The 14172-nt window shown below is 41.3% G+C and overlaps 1 protein-coding gene across 1 annotated transcript; it reads left to right on the top strand.

Annotated features, from left to right (window-relative positions):
• The first annotated feature begins 6836 nt into the window (after positions 1-6836).
• On the top strand, positions 6837-11931 carry LOC127300947 (uncharacterized protein OsI_027940). Its single transcript, XM_051331148.1, has 6 exons — positions 6837-6989; positions 9437-9623; positions 9752-9902; positions 10385-10419; positions 10497-10695; positions 11664-11931. The coding sequence occupies exons 1-6, from the start codon at positions 6985-6987 to the stop codon at positions 11756-11758; spliced, it is 672 nt and encodes a 223-aa protein (XP_051187108.1). The 5' UTR covers positions 6837-6984; the 3' UTR covers positions 11759-11931.
• The last annotated feature ends 2241 nt before the right edge of the window (positions 11932-14172 follow it).

Below are 14172 nucleotides of genomic sequence, written 5' to 3'. Positions count from 1 at the left end.
TCGACACGCTCGGGGGCTCAACGCCTTCAAGTCTCAAAATACGTACAATATAGACAAACTAGACTTACCGACATATTTCGCCTTGGTACACTAATACCTCGCCAAATATAAAAATCGGAAGCTAACAATTATAAATATAGTGTACACGTCAAAAAACTTATTGCTTTGGTCCAAGAACCTCGCAACAAAAATATAGAACTTCGACACTAAGATACTCGAGGGCTTGCAATCCATCAATGAAAAAACAAAGATGTCTTATTACAACAGAAGGAAAAATCTTCGAGATAGAAAAAACAGTACAAACTCTAGCCAGAAGGCTCGGGGGCTCCAACAATATAGAGCACTTTGCAATATACAACAAATTTCTTCGGAAATAAAAAAGAAATCAAAAAAGATAGAGACACAAGGTCTTGCAATATGGTACAAATCAGTCAAAGCCTAAAATACTATCTATGGACAAGCCTCTGGTTGTTTTATGTTCCGCATAGGACCCCTTGACGAAGAATTCTGAATCCATCCGAAGAAGCTCATTTATCATCGACTCGGCCACAGGAGTTACCATCTCATTGATTGTGTCAATATCATTTTTTCGCCGCGATTTCTTGGCCAGGCAATCAGCAACAATCTTCGTCAGGTCTAATTTTGGATGACAAATATTTATCATAATCATGGCGAACCTTGCTCCAACAGTCAGTTGAGCTCGCACAAAATTATGAATGCGGGGAGCATCTCTGAATATCTCTAGCAATTCAGGAAGAGTTTTGGGAACCTCATTTCGAGGAAACGAAGTCTTGTAAACAAGGGTTAATGTTGTCGTGCAAAAATTGAGAAATTCGCGCACTTGGCAAGCACGATCCTGGAACCTGACAATTTGCTGGGTTCGTTCAGGGGTGGCCCAGAATAAACAACCATGGTTAAGGAAAAGATTGACAAGAAGATTTGTTCTCTCGTTTACTCTTCGATCTTCGGCGGCAGCATCAAGAACCGAGCCTATTAAGCGACAAGGCAAGAAATTTGAAGGGGGCACAGCAAAATAAAGAGGAGATATTGTGAGGTTGGAAAAACATACCTAACATATCTGTGCTAGCTTCCAACATTAGCTCGAGCATGCTATTTTCTCGGGTAGTGGCTCCCTTTGCTTCCAATACAGCAGTATCCTTGGCAGCCATAGCCTCTTTGGCTTGTTGGAGAGCAAGTTTTTCTTGTTCGGATGCTTTCCGAGATTTTTCCATCATTGCCAGAGTTTGTTTCTTCATGGATTGAAGTTGTTGCCGAAGTTCTTGCAAATCTTCCGACAAATGTTTGCTTGAAGAACCTTCGAGGGGATTATCATCGACTAGTATTTTCTTCGAGAAGGAAGACGCAGGTGAAGCATCGGCAGAGCAAGGGTTGGTCGAATAATTATCAAATATTAACTGGAAAAGAAAGTCCCAGGATCAATGATAGTACCAAGAGGAATTTCATTGATTTCTAGAAAGTTTACACGGACATTACAAAAGAAGTTCTCCAAAGGGACTAACAGGGTAATTGTTGCCAAGGCTAAAATGGCGACAACATCAAAAGAAATAGAGAAAGCAAAGGAAAGAAAAAGCAAAGGCATTCAACTAGACCTCCGGCCTTGATGAGCTAGGAGTTGAAGATGGCTTGATCCCGAGATAGGCTAGGATTTTCTTCGTGTTGGGCTTGGCTGCCTTGATCAACGACCTCCATCTTGATTGTTCTATCTGATCGGTGTCGCCAACCTTCATCCAGTCAACAGTTTGTTGACTATCAGCGACCAAGGCAATAGTGTTCTCAACAGCAACCTTCATGTTCTCCTGGCGCATCTTCAGTCCAAGATCCTCTGGTGGATTGAAGTCCTTGGCAAGGGCAAGGAAAGTCTTAGGCTCCTCTTTCTTCGGGAAGAAGTAGGGGAACAACTTCGACAATCCTGCGTCAGCATTCACCACGCCTTCGCGAATTTCTTGGCCATGAAACTCCAGATAAGACAGTGCGTCAAGCAGAGGATCATTGGTGGGATTCTCAAGGTCAAAATCTTGGCTTGTTTGACCTGCCATAGAAATTATATGTTAGTTGATAGCAAGTAAAAACAAAAGAAAGCAAGTCTTAAGAAAAATAGAAGGGGTCAACAAAGTTACCGAGGAAGCGACGATTTTGTGTGTTTAAGCGCTTGAGGATCCCCTTTTCACGAGTGTCCTGTGAGGCTTTGTGCTCGTTTAAAGCAGCTTCAGCATCATCAAGTTTCTTCTGTAGTTCTTCGACACTAGCAGCTTTTGCTTTGGCCTCATCAGCCTCTACTTTTGCTTGGCTAGCATCAAGTTCGGCTTTCTTGCGAGCCGTTTCACTTTGCTCCAATTTCTGAGCAAGAGTGTCGGCAAGCCTGTTGGCCTCTGCAAGTTTCTCTGCCAAAAAAGAAAAGAACAGTCATAATTGCGACAAAAATAGGAGCAAGAAGATTAGAAACAATGATAGCAAAAAAGTTGTTACCTTCAGTCCTGCTGGCATATTCACGGTACCCAATGAATTGGGATCCAATGCGAACAAGCTCTTTGATCATGGGCTGTCAAAGAAGAACAGAGAAAGAAAATATCGGTACGAGAAAAATATGAAGGCACAAAAAGAAGTAAACAGAGGAAATATAGATACTAGCAGGAAAGTCAAAAACTTACATCATCTAAGAGCGAATGAGAAGAGCTACCCAATTGAGGGGCAGGCTCGATGATCGTTTCAACCCTTGTCCTTTTTGGTGAAGGAGCAAGGGGGCTTGAAGGAGGAGTGGTGGTGACGACGTTTTGTTGAGGAGGCGAGGATTCTTCTCCTTCAATTGGCGTTTCCGAAACAAGTAAAGTACGTGACGCGCTCGTCCGAGGAGCCACGTCACGAGTTGGTACTTCTTCCTCATCATCACTGTGATTAAAGATCGACAGCATAAAAAGCAAGTTGAGACAAAAAAAAAACTTCGACTACAGAAATAAGGGGAAATCAAGGTGACTTACGAGCTGACGAGGGATGCGAGATATGGATCATAAGTTGCCTTCTGACGTGAAGGATCAACTTCTTCGGCTTTGGAAGTGCCGGAATCTTCGACGTCATTCCTCTTCCTTTTGCCTTTTGGAGAAACAGCGGGAGGAGGAGATAGTGCCGACGCAGTGCCTTAGGAAGATCCCGCAGATTTTCGAGAATCCACGGGTTCATTCACAAAAGATGGAGCTTCTTGATTGTCATCAGTGACAATGGCCCTTTCTTCGACTTCTCCACCTTCAGGAAGAGGAGGAAGCGAGACAAGGTCTGGATGATTCTGTGCAAAATAAAACAGGGAGAGATGTCAGAAAAGAAGTTACAAAAAAGATAGCAAAGCAACAACAAGACAATAGACAAAGATTACCTTGGGAAGTGGATTGGCGGCGCTGAATGGTGTCACACGGCAAGAAGAAGGGACAGCATCTTTTTTGCTGAGAGATGAAATTTTTCGGACAAGTCTTTCTAAATCCTTGACCTCCAAATTCACCAACAGCCGATCTACGTCCTTGTCGCCGGCATATTTCCAGAGAGGATATTTGCGAGCCTGAAGCGGCTGCACTCTAGTCCTAAGAAAGTATGCAGTGATTTGGACACCCGATAACTCTTTGCCGCGAGTATTTTGCAACTCGTGGATACGAGCCATCAAGGTTTCTATCGACGCCCTTTCTTCTTCGGTGGCCTCCGCGTCCCAGGAGCGGCGGCGAAAGATTTTCTCGGCGCCATCAAAAGGAGGGATGTTGTCCTCCGCACATCCATGGTTCTCCTCCTGAATGTACAACCACTTCTTGTGCCATCCTTGAACTGAGTCAGGAAGCTTGACGTCGAAGTAGTCAACAGTGGGCCGAACAGAAATTACAACGCCGCCTATATTATAGGCGACATTGGGCGAGCCATTACGGCGGCGAAGAAAATGCGCTTCCATAGCGCCCGATTAGGCGGACGCCAAGGAAGGCCTCGCAAAGAGTGATGAAAATGGAGATGTGAAGAATGGAGTTCGGCGTGAGGTGGTGGAGTTGCAGACCGTAGATAAAAAGCAGTCCACGGAGAAAAGGATGAATGGGGGCGGACAGACCGCGGATGAGGTGATCGACAAAACTTACCCGGTACCCCATTGGAGGGGTTGGGTAGCTCTCCTCACTGGGGAAGCACAATGCCTTGGGTTTCTTGCGATCCCAGCTTCTTCAGCATGTTGATGTCTTGAGTGGAAATTTTCGATCTTTCCCACTCCGCCGCCCCAAGATCCACGGCGGCCATGGAGGATTCCGGCGTACTGTGCCTTGTCAATCGACGCGGTGGCATCAACAATGGCGCAGGGTTTGCAGCTTGGAGGTGAGGAGCTTAGGAGGTTGTGGATCGTAGGAGGAAATTTGCAGATGAGAGAAGGAGGACGGCGCGAGCGGAAGTGCTCAAGGAGGAAGAAGATGATCTTATATAGGGGTGCGGTGAAACGACGAACCGTTGGATAAGGAAAATGTGTGACAGATGATAACCACGTGGCAACAAGGGTAAAAAAGTAACTTAACGTTGGGGAAGTTACGGTGCGTGCGCCAGAAAAAGCGGAGAACGTGTGTCCCCCACTTGCACGACGTGTCAAGATAGTGGATCAATTGGGCCCGCATGGCAGCGAGAAAAGACTTGTGGCAAATTTCTGACTAGCAATCGTGGCTATCGTCAGCAATAACGTCACCTTGGCAGAAGAAAAAATTCGACTGAACAACTTCATAAAAGGCGACACGGAAAAATAATGCTGAGCCTTTGATCAAATACAAGTTTTTGATCAAATGCTCGGGGGCTACTTTGAAAAAAAAAGGAAAAGATCCAGAATGACAGGATAGAAATGGCGTGAGCCTATGACCAAATACAAATATTTGTTCATAGTCTCGGGGGGCTACTCCCATCGGGAGCGCTGTTCGCGCACCCGAGAAATTATAAAACTTCGGGAGATAAAAGAAGATATAGCGGCATAAGGCGTGGAGCCTACACCCAAGTACAAGTCCTTGGCTGTAGCCTCGGGGGCTACTCCCATCGGGAACGCTGCTCGCGTGCCCGAAGAAATTATAAAAAAGAAAGAAAGAAAGAGAAAAAGAAAGATAGAAGAGCAAAAAAAAGTATATTTCGAGTTATAATTAACTCTACATATACTCCCATCGGGAGGGCAATATAAGTCATTTTTGACTCGATAAAATGTGCCATTCCAACAGCCGAAAAAGCACTCGACAATATATTCTCAGAACGCCGAAGTTGCGATCAATTTCTGAATGCCGCAAATTTGCGAAGGTAAGACCCCAGATCCGTTCTGCTGGGCGTGGCATCGCCGAAGACTGTGCTCTGCTACTTTGATCCGTATCAACGAGATACGAAGAAAAATCCTAACGGACGCGTTAGGTACCGATAAATTTCTTTGGGACTCGACAGAATGGTAAGACCTTAAGCGGCTTTGTCGAAGTTTACACCGATATCCCGAGGTCATGTCCAGGGACGTGATCTTGAAGTAGGTTTTTGCGGATTGCCACTAGAGCGAGTTAACTAGTACCTGATCCGTCGGATGAACTAGCCCCAACTACCATCATCCACTGTACAATATAGATGTTTATGAGAAGAAATATAGAAAAAGTCGAAGGCTGTCGAATAAAAATAAACAGTGGAGATTTTCCTTGACCCTACGATTCAAGCAAAATCTCGGGGGCTACTGACATAGGCATCCCAAATGGGCCTGCCGAAGATAGTACCCGGGGTTTACTGAAGGCCCACTACCCGAAGAATAAGAAGATTCGGAAGTCCAAGATATTATTAAGGAAAGCTAGAGTTGTAATAGAAAGTCTTATTTGTAATTTTACGGGATGAGTTAGAAACCTTCCCGGACTTTGTAACTTGTACAGCACGAATCCCTCGGCTCCGCCTCCTATATAAGGGGGAGTCGAGGGACGCAGAGATCATCGAATCATAGTTTACAAACCCTAGTTTTCATAATCGTCGAGTACTTTTCGGCTGAAACCTTCGAGATCTACTTGTCCTCTACTTCCAACTAAACCCTAATCTACAATCCGTAGGCATTGACAAGTTAATACCTTGTCACATGCCTCCCCATATACACACGTTAGACGCCACAATTCCATATTTGACGATGAAACAATTGCATCTAAGTGGTACTGAGAATAAGGTAAGATTTCAATCTTTATTTCCTCACTCCATAAAATACCTATGCCACCACTTCTACCCGAGCTGCTAATAGCAAAGCTTCGGTCATAACCTAGCGTCCTTGCTAGTCCTTCCACCCGTTGTCTGGTTAGTTGCGTCTCAACCACACATAACACCGAGGGGGGATGTATCCGCGCAAACTCGCGGAGCTCATTGATGGTCGCAACCATGCCAAGTCCGCGGCCATTTCAACTTGATATACTCATTGTTGGCGGCGGTACTCCTCGTTGGAGCCCGCCAATCTAGCATCAACAACATCATTCAGAACTTTGCTCGCTAGCTGCAATATCTTCAACGGTTCAAGGTTGAACCCCTTGCGTGATAGTAGCAGTGTAGCTGCTACCTTCCACTTGACGGCAGGGAGATTTCCTACCTCCTCTTTCTTTAGAACAACGTCATCCAACTCTGAAACATGCAGCTTCAGGTTCTTCAGGAGATCATCGACTTCCCCGTTCCTACTCCTCTCCTTTCCTCTGCCAAAGTTTTATTACTCTGGAATACGTCAGCTGCTCGGAGCGTTCATGTGCAGGTGCTCGATTACTGCCAACAATAGAAATAGGCCTGATGCCCGTCTGCGATCGGCCCACTCCGGCCTGCTATATGCTCATCTTTACCATATTACCCTCCTATACCCTATTTTTGTTTGCCTTGACCTCGCGTCTTCTAACTTCTGAAGTTCTCATACTCATATCCAAAACCTCTCAAAACCCTCGCTCCCACCCGCCGCCGCCTCCGCCGCCACCTCCACTGCCGATCCCAAGCAAGATGAGGTGAGAGGAACCTGAGCGCCCCCTTCCGATCTAGCGTTCCCCCTCCCCTTCTGATTCGGCTTTAGATTCTGTGCAAAGTGCGGAGGTTGTATCCTCGAACCGCGTGAATGGATCTGGAGGACTCGTCGTCTCACGGCCCTCATGATTTCTCGCTTTCCCTATGTTTAGCTGGTCAGCTTAGGCAGTCTGATTTCGGCGTTCTGACGGTGCTCGACTGCGTCCGTTTTTTCTTCTATGGATTATGCGTATGTAGAATTGGCGGTTTAGGATTTGGCTGCCTTGCTGGTCGTTTAGGCGATGCAGGAAGTTTGAGCTATTTTGGTCGCCTTAGTATGATTTCGGTTTCACGGCAGTTCAAGGTCCAATAGCGGTGAACTTGCTAACCCCCTTTTTATTTGTGATTTTGTTTGTTGTTCTGCTGCCATTTTCATCGTACACGATATTTGTAGTTCTGTACTCTACTTCTTAGGCATGACTTGGTGCTGCTGCTGTGGTTAATAGAGATAGAAGTGTGATAACCTGGGATTTGAGTTGTTTTCTAAGTTCTGTGTGTTCACTGTTCAGATCTTGTGGTAAGGTTCTTCCAAAAGAATCCAAGAATTCGATTCTGGCAATATTTGGTTTCACTCCGGGTTTCTGCATGCTGTCTGTGACCGTCTACTTGGTTGCAATATGCATGGATTACTTAACAGATAGCACTTATGGTAAACGATGCAGCAGTGTAGTTTGGTGTTGGAGTGTAATGGCGGTGTGTCTAATCTACGGACATGTCTGTGACTAGTAGTAGTTTGCCTAACCCTGAGATGTTATTCGTTTTGTGACCAATTATTTATCATATATGAGGATTATATTATTGTGTTGCTCTATTGTTTGTTGTACTACTGGTAATTTGCTAGCCATAGTTCCTAATTTGTGTTTTTCATAGCAAATATGTCTTATGATATAGACAAAAAAACCTCTTGCTTGAAGATTATATTATGCACATGGTTACCATTATGTATCTTTTTATATCGAGCAATATGTAAACTGTGAAGGTCTTTTATAGTTGCTATTTGACAAAAACTTCAATATATATAACGATTGTTACATCTTATTCCATGTAGCAATGAGTTAATGAGGTAAAAGAACAAGTCATTTTAAATGGTATAATTTTATGCTTTCTCATCTTATTATTTCATTAAAATGGTATGAGTGAATGTTATATCTAATTGTTCGGTATCTCCGGTGCAATATTTAAAAGTTTTTAAACATCGTTTAATAATTATGTGTTTGCATTCAGCAGAGTACCTGTTGATTGTGTTCTTTTTGTTTGAATGAATGCATGGTCCTGCTTTGCCATCCATCATACTGTTCTACTAGGAATATGATTGATATTGATGCATACATCCAGTGTGCTGTGATGTTCTGCTTTCTAGGGGGCAAATAGAACGCACTTAGGGGTGTTAGATGTACTAGTAGTATAGCAGGCATTCACAGCCACAAGATAATAACCCCTTCAACTATGCTATTTCAGCAGAAGAAGTTGGGCTCACAAGAATTTCACCTGTTGTTGAGCACAGTTGCCAAAGTATTTTGCTATTTTCCTTAGTTTCACTCTCTTCAGAATAAAATAAGTATATTCCACAGTAGTTTTCAAAATATTCAGCATTTCACAAAGTCTATAATGTTTGCACAAATTTGAGATCTTGTTCATGATTCTATTGGGGCATGTGTTCGCACAATTTTCACATTTGTTTTGTTCATGTTTAACATGTTCATCCCAGTGTAACACATACCACTATAAAATTTTGTTACAGTTCGTATGGATTTGTAATGAAATCATGAAACCATAGAAATCTATACGGAACCTACATGTACAAAGAACGTTTGTGAGAAGTTCCATAACTGTTTCAACAAATAAAAATTTAAGTTTTCAAATACACTAGACATTGATCTTGTTTTGGAGAGCTTGTTGAGACGAAGAGGATGGTGAAAACTGTTTCTGAATCGGACACCCAGTTCAAAATATAGTCCTTTCTTTGTTGGGATATAATTGTATATGCATGCATTAAATGATGGGAAAGATAGGGAGTGTACTGTACTACTGTGGGTTGATTTTGGTAAATCTCGAGTGCAAAACAAAGTGCGTGCTTGATTCTGGATCAATAACTGAAGGTGCCCGGGAATAGCTTAGTGCATTAGTACACCTGATGCACCTAGTGCATACTATATGCCCTGCTCTCTCTTTTTTTTTTTTGAGAATCCTGCTCTCTATATGTTTACGGTTGAATTTCCCAATCCTCATTTTTGCATATTTTGTTCATCTAATTACTGCACTTAAATTTGCTCCCAAATAATTGTTATTCCTTTCATTCTTAACTGGCTGTAAACATTATTTTAATTAACTTTTGGGAGAGATATTTCATATCTGGTGTTGGTTTCTTGATAATTAGTAATATCTTCTGTAGTCGGCACCCTGAAGTTAGGTGGGCCCAGAGGATTGACAAGGTGTACATCACAGTACAATTGCCTGACGCAAAGGATGCTAAGGTCAATCTGGAACCTGATGGTGTATTCTCTTTCTCTGCCACTGCTGGAACTGATGGAAACTCCTATGAATCAAAACTAGATTTGAATGACAAAGTTAATGTCGAGGTAATCGATGTCTATTTGATACTATAGTACAATATTAGTGACTACTGTCATGTATGTTGAATTCTCAGTTGTCGAAAAAGCTGTGTTTTTTTTCTTATCCAGTATTGTTTTGGTCTCCTACTCTACAGGCAAGCAAAATAAGTGTTGGTGTCAGATCCATATTCTGCATTGTTGAAAAAGCTGAGGCCAAATGGTGGAATAAGCTTGTTCGAGATGATCAAAAGGCACCTCACTTTGTGAAAGTTGATTGGGACAAATGGGTCGATGAAGATGATGATGGTATGGTACCTACTAAAAGTGTTCTATTTACAGAAGCAATAAGTCAGTGTTAGTGATAATACTTCAGTTGAAAACTTCTAGAAATAAGCGATGATTAGCCCACCGGTAGTGACTGAACTTTCTAAATACCTGGTACACTAGTACCTTTCCTATGTAAATGTGTATGTGTTTTCAGTAATGTTGGATGATCATGCATTGAGCTCCTTCTCTGACATTATATCTCCAAAAGCTTCATGTCCAAACTCACTTGATCTGATAAAACGGTTTTGTGCTTCTTCTCCAACTTAGTACTTCACCTACATGCTTATATGAAGGAGGAACAATAATTATCTGATATAAGACACGACACTAAGGCCTTTGAATAGACAGCTGACTTTTGCAACTTAGATAGAGAACACTTTTGTATCAATTTAGTGCTGCATTTGCTATACAATATTGCTTGTCCCAGTAAACATTTTGACGTTCATCTTTTGCTATCTTAGGTGCTGATATAAATGTTGATGGGATGGATTTTGCGGTAAGTTCTTTTTATGGTTTTTCTGTCGATTAGTTGAGTGATATACTTTTTATGATGTTCTTTATCTCCTTTTGTAGAATATGGGTGGCATGGGAGGTATGCCTGGCATGGGAGGTATGCCTGGCATGGGAGGTATGGCTGGCATGGGTGGCATGGGTGGCATGGGTGGCATGGGTGAATTGGCCAATATGATGGGTGGCATGGGCGGCATGGGCATGCCACATGGCATGGGTGGTATGGGGATGGATGAGTTTGACGATGAGAGTGATGAGGAAGGTTGGTGCTCCTGTACCTGTTCTCAGTTTCGAATTATGCTTGATCATTTTATTTTGGTATGATGGTTATATATAGCTGACTCTACCTGATAAGTCAATTGATTATTCTCTTGCTGTGTTTTTCTTTAGAAATTGCTTGCCACTAAAATCTATTATCGCATTTCTTTCGTGTGCAGTAAATGAGAGGTTTGTGCCTTGAAAAGTTTCTGTTTTTTTGTATTGAGAATTATGTTATGCCTGCTGTACTTCAGAAATATAATCAAATGCATACGATTGTTTAATGTTATTCCTAGAATACATAATGAGTATTTTAAGTTTTAAACCACAATAGGAAGTGAAATGACCTTAACTAGACAATTCAATTTTGTAACTAAGACTACTGTTTACCCAAAAATATGTAATCTATGTTTGTATATTAGTATCATTGAGGACTTGTTTGTTCTCTAGAATTTGTTAGTGGATTTATATCAAGGAGACTAAGAAAAGTGTTTTTGCTTGGCATGTCCTCCCTCCGTTTGAATTAAAAACTCTCGAGTAGTGCAGAGGTAGTACTGCATAAATGAAATGCATTTCACTAAACCTGAACTGTGTAATTAGTGCAACTCCTGCAGATGTGGTGGAGAATAAGCAGACAGATACTTTTGATGCATCGAATGAATAAAAAAAATGAGGGTGAGGGTAGGCTTTACTTAATATGGCAACTGGTAGAGAGCCTTTTGTTTTGTTGTAGTAGCAAAAACATGTCATTTAAGCTCTACTGAATTTGAGAACTGCTAGAAAGCTTTTTATTTGTTCAATTAGCAAGCATGTCACTGAAGTGATGTTAATGCATGTAAGTGTATTCTGATGAAAGCTGATGCCTATAATAACTGTATATAGTTTTTTTTGTTGACATGGTATGTAATTTCTTTAGATTTGCTGTGAAATGGTCCTGATATTGCTCCTTAACTTCTGTTGACCTTTTATCAGGAGAAGTGTCCAAACCTCAAGAGGAAGGAAAGGCAGATGCAGCAAAAAAGCCTGAGGAGGTTGGAGCCAGAGTTGACACAGAGCACGTCAACTGAAAGCTTCTTACTCGATAATTCCTACCCAGATTGTATCCTCGTGTTTTTATTGATCTGCTGAACAGAAGGGCACATTCTACCCCCCCTGGCAGGATTGATGATATATTTTGTAAGATGATCATGCCTTCATACTCGTGGTCCAATTAAGAATCTGGTCCTTCAGCATATTATGAGTTCTAAGATTGTTTGCAATGTTGTACGCTTTGACGGTTCTAGCTGACAATGTGTGCTTAGCCAGTTTTTGTAGACATATTACGCGTGCTTGTTTTGGGTCGATTCGTTCATACAGCTGTCTTTGGTTGATTTGATCACATATGACAGAGAAGGAAGCCCTCCGTAGGTCCTGTATGTCGTCATTTTTAAAGAGAAACTAGAGATTGAGTGAATGATTGATTTTTTTATTGATGAACAGTTCAGGTATATATAGGTCCTAAACCGGTGCCTTACAACGGGCGGTTTACATATTATACACATCTGCTAGGTAGTTATCCTAATGAAAATCCTAATTGCCTAATTAGCTTAAATATGATGCTAATTTATTTCTAATACTTCCCCTTGGATAAACGATGTCTTCGAAATCTTCTTGTTCGAAATTTCCACAGTGTCTCTTGAAAACTTTATCTTGATGGACTATATGTCCTCCAAAATCCCGTGGGAAAAATATAAAGATAATATAGAAATTTGATATACCGTTGGTATAATAATTGTATCATTAAAACCTATATGAGAAATTCGTTGGAGAACTCATAAGGAAAAGTAGAATATATTATTATCGGATGATAAATACTAAGTTTAGTGAACTTTGCAAATTTCTAAGTCGTTCTCATACCAATGCTATGAATGCATTTTTGAAATGCAGCTGCTAGTAAAGACTTCGTGAAAAAATCTGTAAGATTGTCACATGATTTTGTTTGCAAAATATCAATTTCTCAATTTTTCTGTAATTCGTGAGGAAAAAACAATTTTGGGACAATATGTTTTGTGATATTACTTTTAATATATCCCATATGGATTTGAGCAACACATGCAGCATTATCTTCATAGATAATAGTTGGTGATTCTAAAGAACTGATACCACATGATGTTTGGATATGATTAATCACTCTGCGAAACCATACACACTCTCGTGAAGCTTCATATAATGCAATTATTTCAGAGTGGTTAGTGGAAGTTGCTACTAGAGTCTGTTTTGTTGACTTCCATGAAATAGCAGTTCCACCATATAAAAATACAAAACCTATTTGTGATCTGGCATTGGGAGGATCTGAAAGATAGCCAGCATCAGTATAAACAATTAAGGTCATATCTTGATTTTTCTGATAGAATAAACCAAGATCTTTAGTACCATGTAAATATCTAAAGATATTCTTTACTCCTGCCCAATGGCGTTTTGTTGGATCTGCACTATGTCTAGCCAGTAAATTTACTGCGAAGGCAATATCTGGCCTAGTACAATTAGCAAGGTACATTAGTGCTCCGATCGCACTAAGGTATGGAAACTCAGGTCCTAATACATCTTCGTTATCATCCCTGGGTCTACAAGGATCCTTTTCCATATCAAGGGATCTAACAACCATGGGTGTTTTGGATGGATATGATTTATCCATATTGAATTTTTCCAAAACTTTCTAAATATATGCAGGTTGATAAACGAGTATTCCCAAGGGAAGATGCTCAAGTTGTAAACCTAAGAAAAATTTGGTTTTCCCCAAATCCTTCATCTCAAACTTCGTCATTAAATGATTGCGTGCTACAGATATATCTGCTGCGTTACCAATGATGTTGAGCTCATCAACATAAACTGAGATGATGCAAAATCCTTTTGAGGATTTCTTTATGAAAATGCATGGGCAGTCATCATTATTTGAGTATCCTTTTTGAAGAAGGAACTCACTAAGCCGGTTATACCATATTTTACTTGACTGCTTTAAGCCATAGAGTGACTTTTGTAATTTTACACAATACATGTTGCGATTTGTGTTTGGATTAGGGATTTTAAGTCCACCAGGGACTTTCATATAAATATCCGCATCGAGTGACCCATATAGATATGCGCTCACTACATCCATTAACTGCATTGATAATTCATTTGTACTGCCAATGATATTAAGTATCGAAACGTAATTCCACTCATTAAAGGAGAATATGTATCGTCGTAGTCGATACCGGGTCTCTGCGTAAACCCTCTTGTGCTACTAGTCTCGCTTTATATCTCACCACCTCATTATTTTCGTTCCTTTTTTCGAACGAAAACCCATTTAGCTCCCACAGGGAAGACTTTTTGAGGAGTAGGTATTACTTTAGAGAATACCTCTATTTTATTAAGCGAGTGCAGTTCTGCCTCAATTGCCTCCTTCCATTTAGGCCAATCCGAGCGCTTGAGGCACTCTTTCATAGATTTTGGCTCTGGATCC

This window comes from Lolium perenne, chromosome 7 (assembly GCF_019359855.2).
Source record: "Lolium perenne isolate Kyuss_39 chromosome 7, Kyuss_2.0, whole genome shotgun sequence".
Taxonomy (NCBI): Eukaryota; Viridiplantae; Streptophyta; class Magnoliopsida; order Poales; family Poaceae; genus Lolium; species Lolium perenne.
Note: the sequence above shows the minus strand (reverse complement) of the source record. Positions and strands in the feature narration are given on the sequence as shown.